The sequence below is a fragment of the Aphis gossypii genome, chromosome 3 (genome assembly GCF_020184175.1).
Source record: "Aphis gossypii isolate Hap1 chromosome 3, ASM2018417v2, whole genome shotgun sequence".
Classification (NCBI taxonomy): Eukaryota; Metazoa; Arthropoda; class Insecta; order Hemiptera; family Aphididae; genus Aphis; species Aphis gossypii.
The window spans coordinates 26,439,984-26,455,970 of NC_065532.1; the positions used below are offsets into that span (position 1 = coordinate 26,439,984).

A 15,987-nucleotide genomic window follows, 5' to 3' on the forward strand; every position below is an offset into this window, starting at 1 on the left:
AAGATAATAACATAACTATAAGTTAAGTATTGTAATCACTAATGACTGTATGTCTGTATGATATTTATAATATTATATTACAGTGCGTATAATAATATGTCAAATAGGTACGATGTCGATTACATTACACATAGCTTAAAAAATAATTACACAACGTAAAGCAAGTCATTGAATATTAGACATGTTATAGAGTAGTCATAAGCAAACATAATAATATAAATTTAAATAAAGATCGGCGTTGTAGTAAATAATAATGAAATATTTCGGCAGGCATGCCATTCTCCATCCCTATATTGACTATATTTATATTTATCATGATTCATGATGTATGAACAAGTCCTTGTATAAAAACTAAAAAGTATGAGTACCTATACCGAGTAATAACCATATAAAGTAATATTAATAGTATCATAGATTAAATATACACATTTATTGTAGTACTTATTTATTTTAATCTATGTCAGTATATACTATATATAAATGTATAATACATGTGTAATTCTAGATTAATTTGCTTCTCTAAATTCTATGGACTCAATTTCAGATTTTTCAATGTTTGCAGCAAATATTTAATCGATTTAATCAGAACAGGAAGATCATAATGTGTAAATGTATTTTATTATAAACTATAGGTAGGTATATTACTATGAATACAGGCATAGTGTCTGTTAGACAGCTTAGACTATTATTTAGGTACCTACTATTTAGCGATCAGATATTATGTGCCATCACTTTAACAGTTAAACTGAATAAGATTGATTTTTCATTTTTATTAACTTTACTTGTGCTTATTAAAATCATGAATTTCAGACGTTTGAGTGAATATAAATGGGTTATAGATAGTGTAGGGTAGAGCATGACAAAATAGATCTATTTTGTCATGGGGTAGAGTAACCGCGTTTTATCTTGAACAAATATTTTGTGTAAATATTCCACACTCTATTCACATAATGATCAGCACACTTTATGGCATTATAATATATAGGTACGGTTGTACAAAGCAAAAATTACTCAATAGTCAATACTTGAGTAATACTACAAATCGGAACAAGTTGGCTAGTTGGCAACAAAATTATCAATTATTTAGTGATGACTGATGACAAATATTGTTGCGGGTCACAAGGCAACAATGCATTATGTACTATATGCGTCTTATACAAGTAGGAATTTAACAAAATATTTATTTCCAAACGAGAGGTGACTAATACAATAATATAATATGATGATAATATCGTTTATTACGAGGCCGCCGGACATGTTTCAAACGATTCGGCGCGTCTTGAAGATTTCGCATCATCAATAATTTATATGATACGTCTATTACGTTTTCGGGACATCGAGTCAGATAGATCGGCCCGATATTCAATAATTCACAATATTATAGGTGAGACATATGCATAGTGAGCAGTATAAAAATATCACAAGTCGATATTTTTAACTACGTTATTTTATGTAAATCACACCGAAATGTATAATACCGAGCTATTTCGTGTACACGTGTGCCGCCGAGCCTGTTCGAGGTCACCGCGGACGGGTTACAGCACGTGAATAGACTATTTTATTATGTTTTGGACTACGCGCACTAGAACACAATGCATCTCTCCACTCTCGAGTTATGTTTTTTTTCTCAGATCTCTGACAGGAAGGATACACGTACCGGGCGGCGGCGGCGGTCTGTCTTCGTTGTTTGACGAATTTCGTGTTGTCACGGTCACGATGACGTCACTGGCTGATGGGCGGTCCCGTTTTCCGCGCCGCCGCGGACAACTATTATTATTATTACTATTATTTGTGTACAACCCGCGGCCGCCGGCGGTTTTACCCGTCATTACTCGCGAGTCGTTACTCTGCGGTACTCGCGCGGACTATCCTCGTGGTGGGAGACGTGGACGCCGCCGACGATTTGTTTGTATTTTTTTTTTTCGACACTGTGGCCCAGTCGCACTGTTGCTGCCACCACGCCCTGTCCCGCCGCCGCCGTGTCGCGTCGTACCCGTTTTTGTTTTTGTTGTTGTTCAGTAGTTGTGTTGACGTCGTCGGTTTGTTGTCAACCGGTGTTTTGATCAAAAAACCGGTTAACCGTCGATTTACGGGGATCACCTCCGCCGCTGTCATCCTCGTGTGTGTGTTTGTGGACGTGTAGTCCAACGGTAAGTCAATATTATTGTTTAATGAAGTAAAATAGGTAATAGGTATAATGTTACGGGAAAGGTATTGCATTTCCGTTTTCCGTACGATTCGCATGCAACATCTATTTTTAAGTTTTGGTTTTTATGCTTTTTTGAGCATTTTACCGTCGCGATTATCATTCTTTTAATATAGGTATGTTCAGAATTTCTAATCGATAGGCTTCAGCAAAGCCGCCTATAACGTATAAAACGGAATAGATGAAATTTCATCTACTCTGTGTGTATTACGTATTATAATATCTGTAACAATATCATAATACATTGTTAGGTACATTATGGCGATGGGTATGTTCACTTTTGACATACTTTCTTAACACGGACGATTCCGTAGTCATTACGTATGACTGTATGAGTGGTTAATATAACATCTTCGACAGTTATCCGAAGTCAACCCTGTGGATACAATTTATTTCACAGTAAAGGATATGTGTTGTGCCGTTGTTTATGAGTTTCATCGTCCGGGGACGATCTGTAAAGTGAACATCTTACTAACCGTACTGCGGTTCGATCGTTAAAATTTTGCGACAGTCCACAGTGGGCTTGTGTTTTCAGTTTATAATATAATATAAAGTGTTACGAGACTTAATGTTCGACGTATGTAGCGTCGTGGCGTTGGATGAATAAAAAAAAACATCATCCACGGCTGCGCCGCGTAAAAACGGGGTTGATCGTCTCGGATGAGGGTGAGAGAGCATTGAACAGTTTTCATCCCAAACTGCAACGATTGCCTGCGCCATGACACTAAACTGTTGTTTAGTTATTTGGAATCTATCAAAGGGCAAAGGCTAGAGAGCACGAAATATGTAATTATTTAATTATTTTCGTCTCGACCCCACTGCAGAACGTACAGGTATTTTTCATTTATACGCGATTTGGTGAGTTCCGACGCCAACTTTCTACTCGACTTTCTATAGTTGTACGTGGTTTTTTTTTTTTTTGTTCACGTCGACTAGTTTATTTCGAGACGCTCTTGATTCATAATTCATGTTAAAGATATGAATTTATAATGGTTGTTGTGTTTATCGTCACATTCCTAATTTTATTGCTGATAATTTTAGACCTACGACCTACCTGTTGACATAAAACGCTGTATAATCATACCTACTGTTATCAACTGCCAATTTATTGTAATTATTAGTATGTACATTGTACATAAACTTACCGAGCTCCGTGTCGTGTCCCTATTCAGCAGCTGCTAAACGGGCATCAATACGATTTCCCTGCAAGCTGCAGCGTTATCAGTGAAACGGCACGGTGTTTGGACATTTACTATTTTATTATTGTAGTGTTTTGTACGCCCGGACCGGTAGTTGACGTTATAGGAAAATATACGAGTATTTACCATATTTTAACTTATTTATTTATGCATATCAATTTAAACGATACGATTGTAGTTCTATGATTATTTTATACCTTTTATATTATTATTATTATATTATAACTAACCTATCCCAACATTCTTTTTGCGTTTATTTCTGGCTTCTGCATACTTTATAACGGCTTTTATTTGGGGGTATCACACTCCCGCGGTTAAACTATAATATTTATTTGAAATTCTTGATGGATTGGCGGCATTACCGATTAACGTGTACATTTACCTTCCACACCTTATCAGGAATATTATATTTCATTATACATTGTCCTCAATGGTGCACTTTATACATTTTTTGACTACCCGTTTTTCCCAGATTTGGGAATTCCTGATTGCACGCGGTAAAAATATAATATGTGCTTTCCATTCATTCCAGTACCTGGTATGATCGTATCAATGAAGTGCTTATGTTGTTGGATAGTCTGATAAAAATATTTACAAGGCCTATTTATTTTTCGATTGTTTATCATTGGATTTTATTTTTTTTTGTGTGCACTGCAAGTTCTAGTTTATTATAATATTTGTAAATAATACTATTTAAAAATAATTAGAATACAATATAAAATTATTTATTTATTTGTTTTTCATTATTATTTTTTATTTAGATGATAGATATTATTTTTATAGTTTATTACATATAACAAAGAATTAACAGTACTCATATTTTTACTCGCCGCACTTCTGAACGCGTGCTCTACGTTAATTTTATAACAGAAACCCGATGATAGGTATATTATGATAGTATGATACATTTATTATATAATATGTATCTTTCCTCTACATCACTCATCGATCATATAATATAGAAAATATTCAACTTGTTAGGTTATAGGAAATATTGTTGATAAAGCGATCACTAATGTTTTATTTTTAACCAGGCATAATATGATATTTCACAGTGGCGTCACTTGTCATTATGGTTAGGGGTAGGGTTTAAATTAGTTTTCGTGGAAGTATGTGCAAGCGGTTCCCACGGCATCGTTGATTCGAACCAAAAAAAAGGGTTAAATTAGTTTATAATATAATGTTGGCACCTCTTACAAGAAACTGAAATAGCGCTCTTGATTTTAAAAATCCGTGAGAATTCATTATTATCGCCATGTATCAAATAATAAAAAACATTTATTATTTTAATTTTTGTGAGATCAAATATTTGGTTGGTTATTGATCTCATTAATAATATTGACTCATAATAATTTATAATCATTTTATAATAATAATTGATTGCATTGTATTTAATAGTTCTTTAAATGTTTATCCTTAATATTCATTTAATATTATAAATTATTGTTATTAAATTGCACTTTATAACTTATAATAATAAATAATACAATTTTAGAAATGTCAACATTTATCAACATACATAATAAATCAATGGAAACAGCTTATCTTTATGTCATTACTCATTATTAAAATAAAATAAGTACCAAATACCAATTAACAAGTAATTGAAAAGTATACTGTAATTTATAATTAACTTTCTTTTAAGAGTAGATAAAGCCTTATCTTTTATGTATGATATACCAATTAGTGATAAATATTCTATCTGCTCTTTATCTTTTACTCTTATAAATTTGTGAAAATATGAACAGAAATATTTCTTCGTATTCCTTATACTTCCTGATATACTATAATAATATTATGTCAATATTATAATAGACGATAGTACAAAATATAACATATGTGTTCAAACTGAAGATACAGTAAAATTTCTATTTCTATGAAATATTTCATTATACATACTAAAATACCTATACACAACAAGTGCCTTGGCATCCTTTGAAACTGGGAAAGACCAATAAAATAATAAATAAACCATAATGTAGTAAATTGTGTAAATGCAATTTTAGTTTGACTCTGACACAGTATGGATTAATACTATGGTCTATGAACATTCAACATATTATATTACTATGGCATAAACCAAAAGTTAGTGGATAAAGTATTTAATTTTTTTAATCATTAGGTACCCGGGTTACATTTATAGTGACTGTGCAATGTTCATATTATTATGTAAATAATAACTATAGGTAATAATTTTGATAAAATTCGTCCTATTATCCTAATATTCTTTCTTGTTATAGACTGTATGTAGTGGTTAAAAAATTCCGTGTTTGATGTATATAATATCAAGAATGTGAAACATACGTCTAGCGACTTATTGTTATGCAACCCCAACCAAATTGAAAGAACCAATATAAAAATATTTAATGGTTCATAATAAGTTTAATTATTTATAGGATAAATTAAAAAAAAATATTTTTCAACATTTTTTATTCAAATATTTTGGCTCAAATGCTCAATTAATCCTTTGAGTTTGACTTACCTGGTTGTATGCCCACTAAATGATAAAATCGAGAAGTATTGAATAAATAAAAGAAAAATAGGTAGTTTAAATTAAATTAGTTTTTTTTTTTTATTTAAAATTACCTATTGGCTATTGTGTATGGTATGGTTAAATAAAAAGTATATTAATACCATTTTAAATTTACTATTTTACTACCCATGAGTTTTGCCCAACATAATATTAAACTAGACTTCTAACTATCCAGTTATCTTAAGCCTTTACCAACCAGTAATGAATTCCCTTGGTTTTTACATTCAAATTTGAAATTTCATATAGGTAATCAAAATTTTATTTAAATTTTTATATTCAATAATTAAATAATTATATTGCAGAATAATTTAGTTTAAAATATTTCTCATCTGTAAAGAACTACAAAGCCAACTTTAACACGGTAATATAATATGTAATATAATATCAAGGTTATTTGCTTCTAATTTAAATAAGTAATTGGATTTTAATTATTAAGACAATAATTGAGTTATGAAATATATTATCATTAATTTTATAAATTAGGTATTTTAGAATAGTAAACCAAAAACTACTTTCTTAATATTTGTATCAATAATAAAAATTAAACTAATGATTTTTGATTCTTATTGTTTTAGTTCATAAAATGGGAGACTTATTTAGTTGTTGCAGTTCTTCGGACAGAGTTGAACCATCGTCACCTGATGCAAAAGTATGTATATTGTATATAATATTATAGTTGTTGGTTATTTTAGTATAATGTAGCTAAAATGTAAAAATTTACATCTAAAATTTTATGCACATATTACTACTATTTCTACTAAGTAATAACTATCAGATTTGAAGTAATGTACATAAATTAAGTATTATACATTTTTTTTTCAATCGGATAACTCCAACAACATTATTTTTAAAAACTGAGTCAAAATTATAACTGCCTAATGCATTTTTTAATTGTATAGTAAATAAAATAAATAATAGTTTTAATGATAAAGAATGAATGATTAAATTATAGTATTGTGACACAGGCAACCACTATTCTTCTCTTATTTTTATTTTTGATTGTCCGAAGAAGTTACACATTACCAGTGCATGTTAATCATTTTTCCTTGTAACAATAACTTAAACAAAGTTTCTGCTTTTTCCCCTTAAAAATTGGACGCCATAATTTTTCTGGTTAATATCAACTTTGAACTTCATTACAGCTAGGAATGTTAGGTTCTCATTGCATTAGATGTCATTTACTTTCTGGTGTGTAGTAGGAAACTCAAGTTTTGTCTTCTGTCACTATTGACTTAAGAAAACTGTCTCCAATAATTCTGAAACATTCTAAGAATTCTTGAATTGAACTTACTCTTTGTAAACTGGGAGTCAGTTGCATGAAAACCCATTGAAAACAACTCTGTAAAATCTAAAGATGATGTGACATAGATCACAATTCATGAGCCATAATTTCAGAAAGTCTCCTGACTCTAATTTCTGAGCCTTATTATTTAAAATAAATGCATTTAATTTAACTAAAAAGTAAAGTATTTAATTGTACAATTTGGATCGTTCTATTTTAGTCATAGTGATTGATTAATTATACACCTAAGTTGAACGCAAAAAAAAAGTTTGAGAACTGCTACTCTAACTTTCAGATACAAACAGAACTTCTTTTGTTGTATCGTTAAAGTTTCACTGTATTGTGAGTAATGTAATAATTATATTATTTTGGCTGAAAAAAATGTTTTTATTTTACATTTCAGTGAATATTCTACAGAATAATATTGAATGATTTATTATTTAATTTAATTTCAATTTTTTGTTGATTAATATATTTTTATACTTTTTCTAGGCCAATTTTAAAGGTCCTGTGAAGGGAAGATCTTGTACAGATTGTTCATTTTTGGTCCTCTTTTTGTTTGTATTGATATCTGTGGTAAGTATTCATATTGTGTATAATTCGGTTTATCTTGATACCTAATTAAAATTATTAATTTTATGTTATTATTTTAGTTTGGATTAGTCATTTACTGTACATCAAACGGTGATGTAAATCGTTTATTCTATGGTTTTGACGAATGTGGTGACATTTGTGGGTTTAAAAATAAGAATTCTGATCCAAAATTTTGTTCTGGTAAAGACATGACAAACAAACCGTAAGTCAATCAGTATTATTTCAAAATTAAAATACTAAATGTATCTTACACAAATTAAATTTTTTTAGATTCTTAAAAATTGATGCTCCTATTTATAAAGTAGCTGATTTGAAATACGTAAAAAGAGAATGTGTAGAAAAATGTTCAGATTATAAGGATTAGTATGTATTTATGATTATTTTAAACATTTTTTATTATATTTACGTTCAGTGCTGTAACTAGAGGTTGGTAAAATGGGTGATTGCTAAGAGCGAAGTAAAGTAAAGGGGAGCATTTAAGTTAAATCAAAAAATGGTTTTTGGTTTAAAATTTATTTTTCTCATGAATTATTTTAAGTATTAAAATCAAATGTAAATGTATAATTTACAAAAATTACATTCTGGATTGCGATTTGATGATATTAATTTATTAGTGTTTACTATTTTTATATTTATATTACCTATTTAATGATCTATATTTTATTTTTGCGTGTATGAAATGTTTAGTCATACAACTTAATAATTTATTTACTAATGATTCAATAATTTTAAAAATATAGGATTAACATTAACACATAATAATGTAATTTAATAAAGTTATAAAAATTATATTCATAAAATGAAACAAAAGCAAAGGCGCACAATAGTTACGGCACTATATATGTTATTGTTTTTACTTTTTGTTTTACTATTTATTTTATAATTTTAGTCACGAATTCTTACACAGATGTATTCCAAAAGGTAATGAATCAACCATCAATAACATTTTGAAAAATTCAACAATTGGCAGTCTGTTTCAAGTAAATTTTATTCAATTTTTCAGTTACTTCCTATTATTAAATTACTTTTAAGAAATTATTTTAGTTTAATAATCAAGACTGTAAATTATTTAAGATAACTTAAACTTATTAGTTATTAATATTTCTTTTCTATGTATTTATTGGGAGTATTATATTTTTTTTAGATTTATATAATTTTTTTTAATTAATCAACATTTTTATTTTTCTATATTTATGGTTTTGTTTTTTTATAAACAACAATTAAAAATTAATCATTTTGTATTTTTTTTTTGTTTATAGGAGGTGACTCAAGATTTACAACATACCAAATGGGATATAATATATCTTTGCATTTTTGCTTTTAGTAAGTTCATATTAATAATACTTTTCTATAATTTTCATACAAATTTCTTATTATTACTTCCTAGATGTTTAAGTGAAAAAATATTTTACTAAAGTCTCTGTGAAGTACTTAAATATTTTGTTCATTAACATTATTAATATTGCATTTTTAAAAAAAAAATTAGTATCAAAAGAAATAATATTATGATCAAACAATTCTTCCTTTAATATTTAGAAAATCCAGTATTGTATGTTTTGTGTGAAAACATATTACTTGATTTTTAAAATTTTTGAAACTGAGAATATATTTAATTTGTGAATTTGTATATTAATTTTTTATTTATTGTTTTTTGTTAATTGACCTAATTTTTTATATCATTACTAAGTAAGTTTTGTATTTTGATTACTTGCAGTCTCATCACTTGTCATTGTATTTTTAATAAGATTTGTAGCTGGTATTGTTGTTTGGTTTGTACTTATTGGCGTTGTAGTGGTCAGCATTTCAACATCTATTTTCTTATGGTAATATATTTACATTTAGGGTAAAACAAAATCTACCTATACTATCATTTTAATGGAACTCCCATTAACATTTTATTTTTTATTTTGTAGGGTCACTTGGAAACAAAAGTCTGATTCTGAAATTAAAGATCAAGTTGCAGAACAAGACGTTAATACATACTTTGCATTTGCGTTAATCGCTACAATATCCACTGTGAGTACATGTCTTTAGATACAATACTTTTATTACTATTATTTAAAATTTTTTTTTTTTTTATTAATATTAGATAATTATCCTATTAATAATTGTGGCAATGAGAAGCCGTATTGCGCTTGTCGTCCAATTGTTTAAAGAATCCGGTAAAGCTATACAAAGCATGCCACTGTTACTCGTACAACCAATAGTGGTAAGCTTAAAGTCAATAATAAGTATTTTATTTGTATAATTAATAACAATTACTTATATTTAATATTATGTTTCTCTATCCAGACATTTTTATTCCTGTGCTTGGCCATCATCCTATGGAGTTATTTTGCTGTACTCATTCAAGCATCTGGATCCCCTGCATTTGAACCATTAAGCCATAATGTTTACTATAAAAAGGATCAGTTAATGAAATTTGCAAGAATTTATAACATTTTGGTATTAGTTTGGGTTATTGAATTTATCATTGGCTGTCAGCATATGATAATTGCTGGTTCTGTTGCTACATGGTTCTTTACTAGAAACAAAGACAATGTTTCATCTCCAATTTCGACATCTGTTAGTTATTTGTTTAACTACCATTTGGGATCTGTAGCTTTAGGATCGTTCATTATAGCTATTCTCCAAATAATTAGAGTTATTTTAAATTACATTGATGAAACCTTAAAAGAATCGAAAAATGAAGTAGCTAAGTCATTGTATAAAGTATTTCAATGTTTATTTAGCTGTCTACAGCAATTTTTACAATACTTGACAAGAAATGCTTACATTGAAATTGGTAAGAAATATTTATTTACATTCTCATAATTGTAGTTTTTGTATTATTAATATGCAAATAGAATATTAAAAGCTTTTTATGTTATAATTAAACAGGTTAACAAACAATAATATAATATAATAATTATTAAATAGGTAAACTTATTATATGTTGACATCACACTTATTTGCAACTTCTAGCAGCTTGATCTGTGTTATTGTATAATATCGTGGTCACATTCAATTATACTTCCAACATTAATTATATATACCAGCTGACCCAACAGATGTTGTCCTGTCTTAACTATGAATATTAATTTTTTTTTTGTCTTAATTTTTAATTTTAAATGCCTGTAGTATTAATACACAATGTTCATTGTTCCAATAGCAACGTTTTGCTGTGAACTTAAATCGATTTTCCCATTATAATTAAATGCAGCTAATAGGGGTTAAACACAACATCTCATTGGTGTCGATATCGATTCCATTGTTTCTGTTCATTTCATGATTTGCGTTGATTGTTAGTTTGACTTGTTCTTGTAAATCTTTGATTTGTAGCATTGAGAGTTCTGCAACTTAAGTTTGTACGTCTAATTGCAAAAATATTTTATTAAAACTCCTTAAAATATTATTGCTTTGAAATAACCAAGATGAACAAACAATTATAAAACTCACTGAACAATTGGATTGAATCGATTGTGAAATTTGGGCTAATAAATGATAAATTAATTACAGGGGTTACTCTGGAAACCCTCGGGCTGCCGTGTCTTATAATATATATGTTATATATTGATATACAACTTATACGTTGATTTTAATTAATAATTAATTTTCTCACAACTTTCTGAATGTTGTCTTCTATAAAACCTACCTTTTCCTGATAATAACAAATACACCAAAATAAGAAATAACTAATTTGGTGCAGTCATTCACCTGTGATGCTGTGACCAAGAAAAATAGGGATTCATTTATATGTATATGTATATACATACAATATACATATATAGATTTATTTATATATTTGTTGTAGAATTTCAACAAGTTATGTTCATTTTATAGTTTAATTTAATCTATTTTTCATTAAGAAAATATATAACAATCGGGTTTTTATAATTTTTCTATGGTTGAATAGTGACCAAGGGTTATTCAAGTATGTACTTACAGTAACATTATAATTTGGAATAATTATTACTGTTGGACACATGGTTTTGAAATTTAGATAATTATATAAACGCTTAAATGATAAATACTATAAGTCTTAAATTAAATATCCTAAAGTTATTAATTATTTTATAATATTTGTTATTTTTAGCTATTTATGGTGATAACTTCTGCAGATCAGGACAACAAGCTTTTAAAATGATAACTTCAAATGTACTACGTGTTGCTGCCATAAATTCTGTTGGAGACTTTGTGCTTTTCTTAGGAAAAGTACTTGTGGTCACGTCGACTGTATTACTAGGTTTCAAAATGCTTGAGGTATTGTTTTGGATATTGAAATTTATTTAAATCTAAGATTAAATAGAAATTATTTATATGGCACTGTCATAATATCTTATTACCGTTAATCTCATGATTCCTATCATATTGATAATTAAGCTTTATGACTTTTATTTATACCAACTAGTTTAGTTTATTTACATTTTTAATTTTTTTTTTAGACTAAACCTGGAATCCTTCATTTGTGGGTTCCACTTACAGTTGCTGGAATTTTTGCTTATTTTGTTGCACATTGCTTTATTTCTGTCTATGAGGTAAGCTATTGATTAAATAATTATAATGTGTAAATATTTAACTTTATTAAATGTGTAGATGGTGATTGACACAATATTTATGTGTTTCTGCGAAGATTGTAATCTAAATGATGGAGTCACTCAAGAATATTACATGAGTAAAGAACTTATGGTAGGTTAAATTATTAAAAATGTTTACATCCTAATACTAATAATAATTCATTCAATACAGGATTTTGTTGAGAGCAGTCAAAAGGTATTAAGAGTTGGTGATGGAGCTACAAATTAATTTAAATCCATGAATCTGCAGTTACATTAATAATTATTTATTTATTCATATTTATCAACTAAGGGAAAGTACAGTTATTATTGCTTCAAGATGAGCATCTGTAATAAGTAAACTATTTTATTTTATAATTTTTTATATTGCCATTATTATGTATAATTTTTTTTTATTTTAATTTTTACTAAATACTAAAAAAATCATTAGAAGGATTAATGTCATTAAGAACAATTTTTTTTTCATTCATGTGTATTATGGTCTATTGTTAATTGAATCTTAAGTACTTTAAATATTTCCGATTAATAATAATTTAAATAATGTCTAATCTATGTTAAAAATGTTATATTTCTTTTTAAAGTAATTTAACAATGTTATACAATTTCACAATAGTTTATAAAAGTTTTTAAGTATATATAGGTATAATGGTATTGTTTTATATTTAATAATACTGGCCTTTAGTGTTCTAATATTTATTTTTATTTTATACTTAAATTTAAATAATTATATACTTGTTTACTATGACCAAAGAATATGGTATTTAAACTTATATTTATGAAAATGTTGACTTCATGCTGTTTAAAATGAATTAATTATTCAATGAAAACATTCAAATTACAAACAATTTAAGTTTTATTATAATTAATATTACATTGTATCTAATTATTTTTATAGTTTTATACTTTGGACAGTGGACACTAATTAAACTATTCCATAATATTATGTGCTTTTTATATTACAATTTATTTTTATATCTATTTTTTTTTTTTTTGTATTTACAAATATATACTATTTATGATCTAAAACTATTTAATATTTTTGTAATTTCTTATGTTTTAATGAAATTATTAAATTCTTAACAGTTGAATTTTGTTTGATTGACAAACGTATAAGATACATAGCAGTATAGTACTATACTACTGTGTAATTTTTATTGGAACTAATTAGCGGAAAAGAATATTACTAACATTTTCAGTTTTAAGAATTTAAAATTTCTTGTACGGATTCATTTAATTTTTCCATTTGATCAATTGAAAGAAGTTGTTTTCCAATATTTTTTCTTATTTAGACCAATTAAATATGTTTTATCATGCAATATGCATAGTTGATTGTTACCATATTTGAAATGTTTTACTTGCTATAAAGTTTAAAATTATTGTGTAGAAAATAATATTTTAAATTTGTATAATAATTCACCAGTTTAAACAGCCTAAACGCCAAGACAAAATATTTATCTTTATTAGGTTTTAAGAAATTAAGCATTTAAAGTGTGATTGTGATTTTAAAGATTACTGCTGTATTATGAAAACTCATTGTCACTGTGTCACTTAAATAAAATAAACTGCCTAATATAGTATTTAGGATTATAAAGATTTATAAATAGAAATAAATGTTGAGAATTAAAAAAATAAATAGTAAATAAAATATTAAAAATTTATATTTTAACTAATTAATTTTGTTGTATGAGGCCTTTAAAAGTGAATGCGTTATACGTAATATACAATAGTAATTTATTTTTTATTAATAACATGATAATTTTTTTTTACCATAAATAATGCATTTTTTATACAGTTTATAATATTATTATATTACATAATATAATATGTGATGTGTCAATGCAACATAAATTTGTGTTTTAATTTTAATGTATAATTGTAAAAAATTATACTATGTATTTAATTTATTATTGTTGTTAGGTAGTTGAAAGTCAATACTAACATGTCATATGCTTTAAATAGGCTTGTGAAATAGAAATTAATATGATAAAATGAATGACATATTTTATTATATTTATTTGAGATCAATTTTGGTGTAAATTGACTAAAATTTACTTACGTATAGTACACTTCCAATCAGAGACTGCCTGGACCACTGGAAGATTCCCTGTGGCACAGCTGTATTACATCTTATTATTATTTCAAAATAATTGGGTAGTTTATACTAAAACAAATTAGATTTATATGTTTAATACTTTTTCCTGGCTTGAATTTTTATTCTAGGCCATCCTGCTTTTGATAGTAGGTAGGATACTTACGACAAATTGGATATTGAGTTGGATAATCGTGCAGGTTACAGGTATTATATTTTGTTTGAATGTTTGGCTTGCTTTTTGTTCATTTAATTGTTATTTTTTATAACTTAATACATTATCTGGGACAAAAATAAAGTAATACCAATATTCAGTATGATTCACTGTTTATTTCCATAAGTATTTCTAATTTTACCAGAATGTTTTTATTTGTGTGGTTATTGTCTCTGACTATCTTACTATTGCGATAACACAAAATTTATATTATTAAATTAAATAATATTACAATATTCTTTTCATAATGTATTTGCATGTATCAAATTATTTTTTTTTTAATGTGTACTTGTGAAATTAGGTACAGGTTATATGAAAACAATAATATTAGCTGTGGTAAAATCATTATAATAACTTAGTTGGCTGATTTTATATTTGTTTAAATAGGTACACAACATGTAATTATTACTTTAAAATTTCCAATCGGACTGAAATTCTAATGAATATTTAATTTTTAATTTTAGATCAATAACATATTGAACAGTATAGATAGATTATTAATAGAAATGTATCTTTTATTATAAATAACATTGACAATGTTATACATAATATATTTGATGAAGATAAATTATCACAATTTAAAAAGTTTTTAAGGTATATTATGTTAATGATAAATTATTGTGTAGAGAATGAAAACATTTTTAATAGGTTTGATTTGTTAAATAATTTGGTAGCACAGAAAATTAATTTTTTTTTTGTTTTATAACTAAATAAAATATTGTAAATTTGATTTTAACCTTATGCAAGGAATATAGTTTTGAACAAAAACTAAATATATTAAAAAAATAAAAAATAGTTTATATTTAAACATTTCACAATTAATTCACTATACAGATACATATTGGAAAAAAAACCAATTGTTGATAAATTGTACAAAACTAAAATAAATCAAAAATTGATATTCAATCTAATTCTAAAGAATGAAAAGAGTTTTTCATACGGTTCAAACTATTCAGTATAGATTCAACATCTTTTGGAGAGACACATTTCATGTTGGAGAGATCTTTTTCAGCTTCGTGTACAGATGGTCCTACTTTAGAAATAACCCATTCTGCCATAACAGTGTCAGTTTTTAAACGGCTCTGCAATGCTAACAAACTTTGAAGACGTTTCGTTCGTTCAGCAACCTTCATTCTCAACTCGTTCAATCTATCATTTGATTTTTCAACAGGATTTTCCACATCCACAGTTAATATGTCTGCCAGCTTAGGTTCTAGACGTTCGACTTTGGCCAAGCCTTTTTTCAAGTAGGTTAAGTACAGTGTGCACAGCCGCTGACGATAAGATTCGATTTCTTCATCGGTTTTACAATGT

General features: G+C 27.1%; 1 protein-coding gene across 1 annotated transcript; it reads left to right on the top strand.

Moving 5' to 3' along the window:
• Nucleotides 1–1,828: 1,828 nt before the first annotated feature.
• Nucleotides 1,829–13,404, top strand: LOC114131300 (choline transporter-like protein 1). Its single transcript, XM_027996485.2, has 15 exons — nt 1,829–2,150; nt 6,514–6,587; nt 7,713–7,796; nt 7,874–8,016; nt 8,085–8,177; nt 8,704–8,794; nt 9,074–9,137; nt 9,529–9,637; nt 9,728–9,830; nt 9,904–10,023; nt 10,107–10,599; nt 11,890–12,056; nt 12,239–12,331; nt 12,390–12,482; nt 12,543–13,404. The coding sequence occupies exons 2-15, from the start codon at nt 6,522–6,524 to the stop codon at nt 12,597–12,599; spliced, it is 1,776 nt and encodes a 591-aa protein (XP_027852286.2). The 5' UTR covers nt 1,829–2,150; nt 6,514–6,521; the 3' UTR covers nt 12,600–13,404.
• Nucleotides 13,405–15,987: the final 2,583 nt, after the last annotated feature.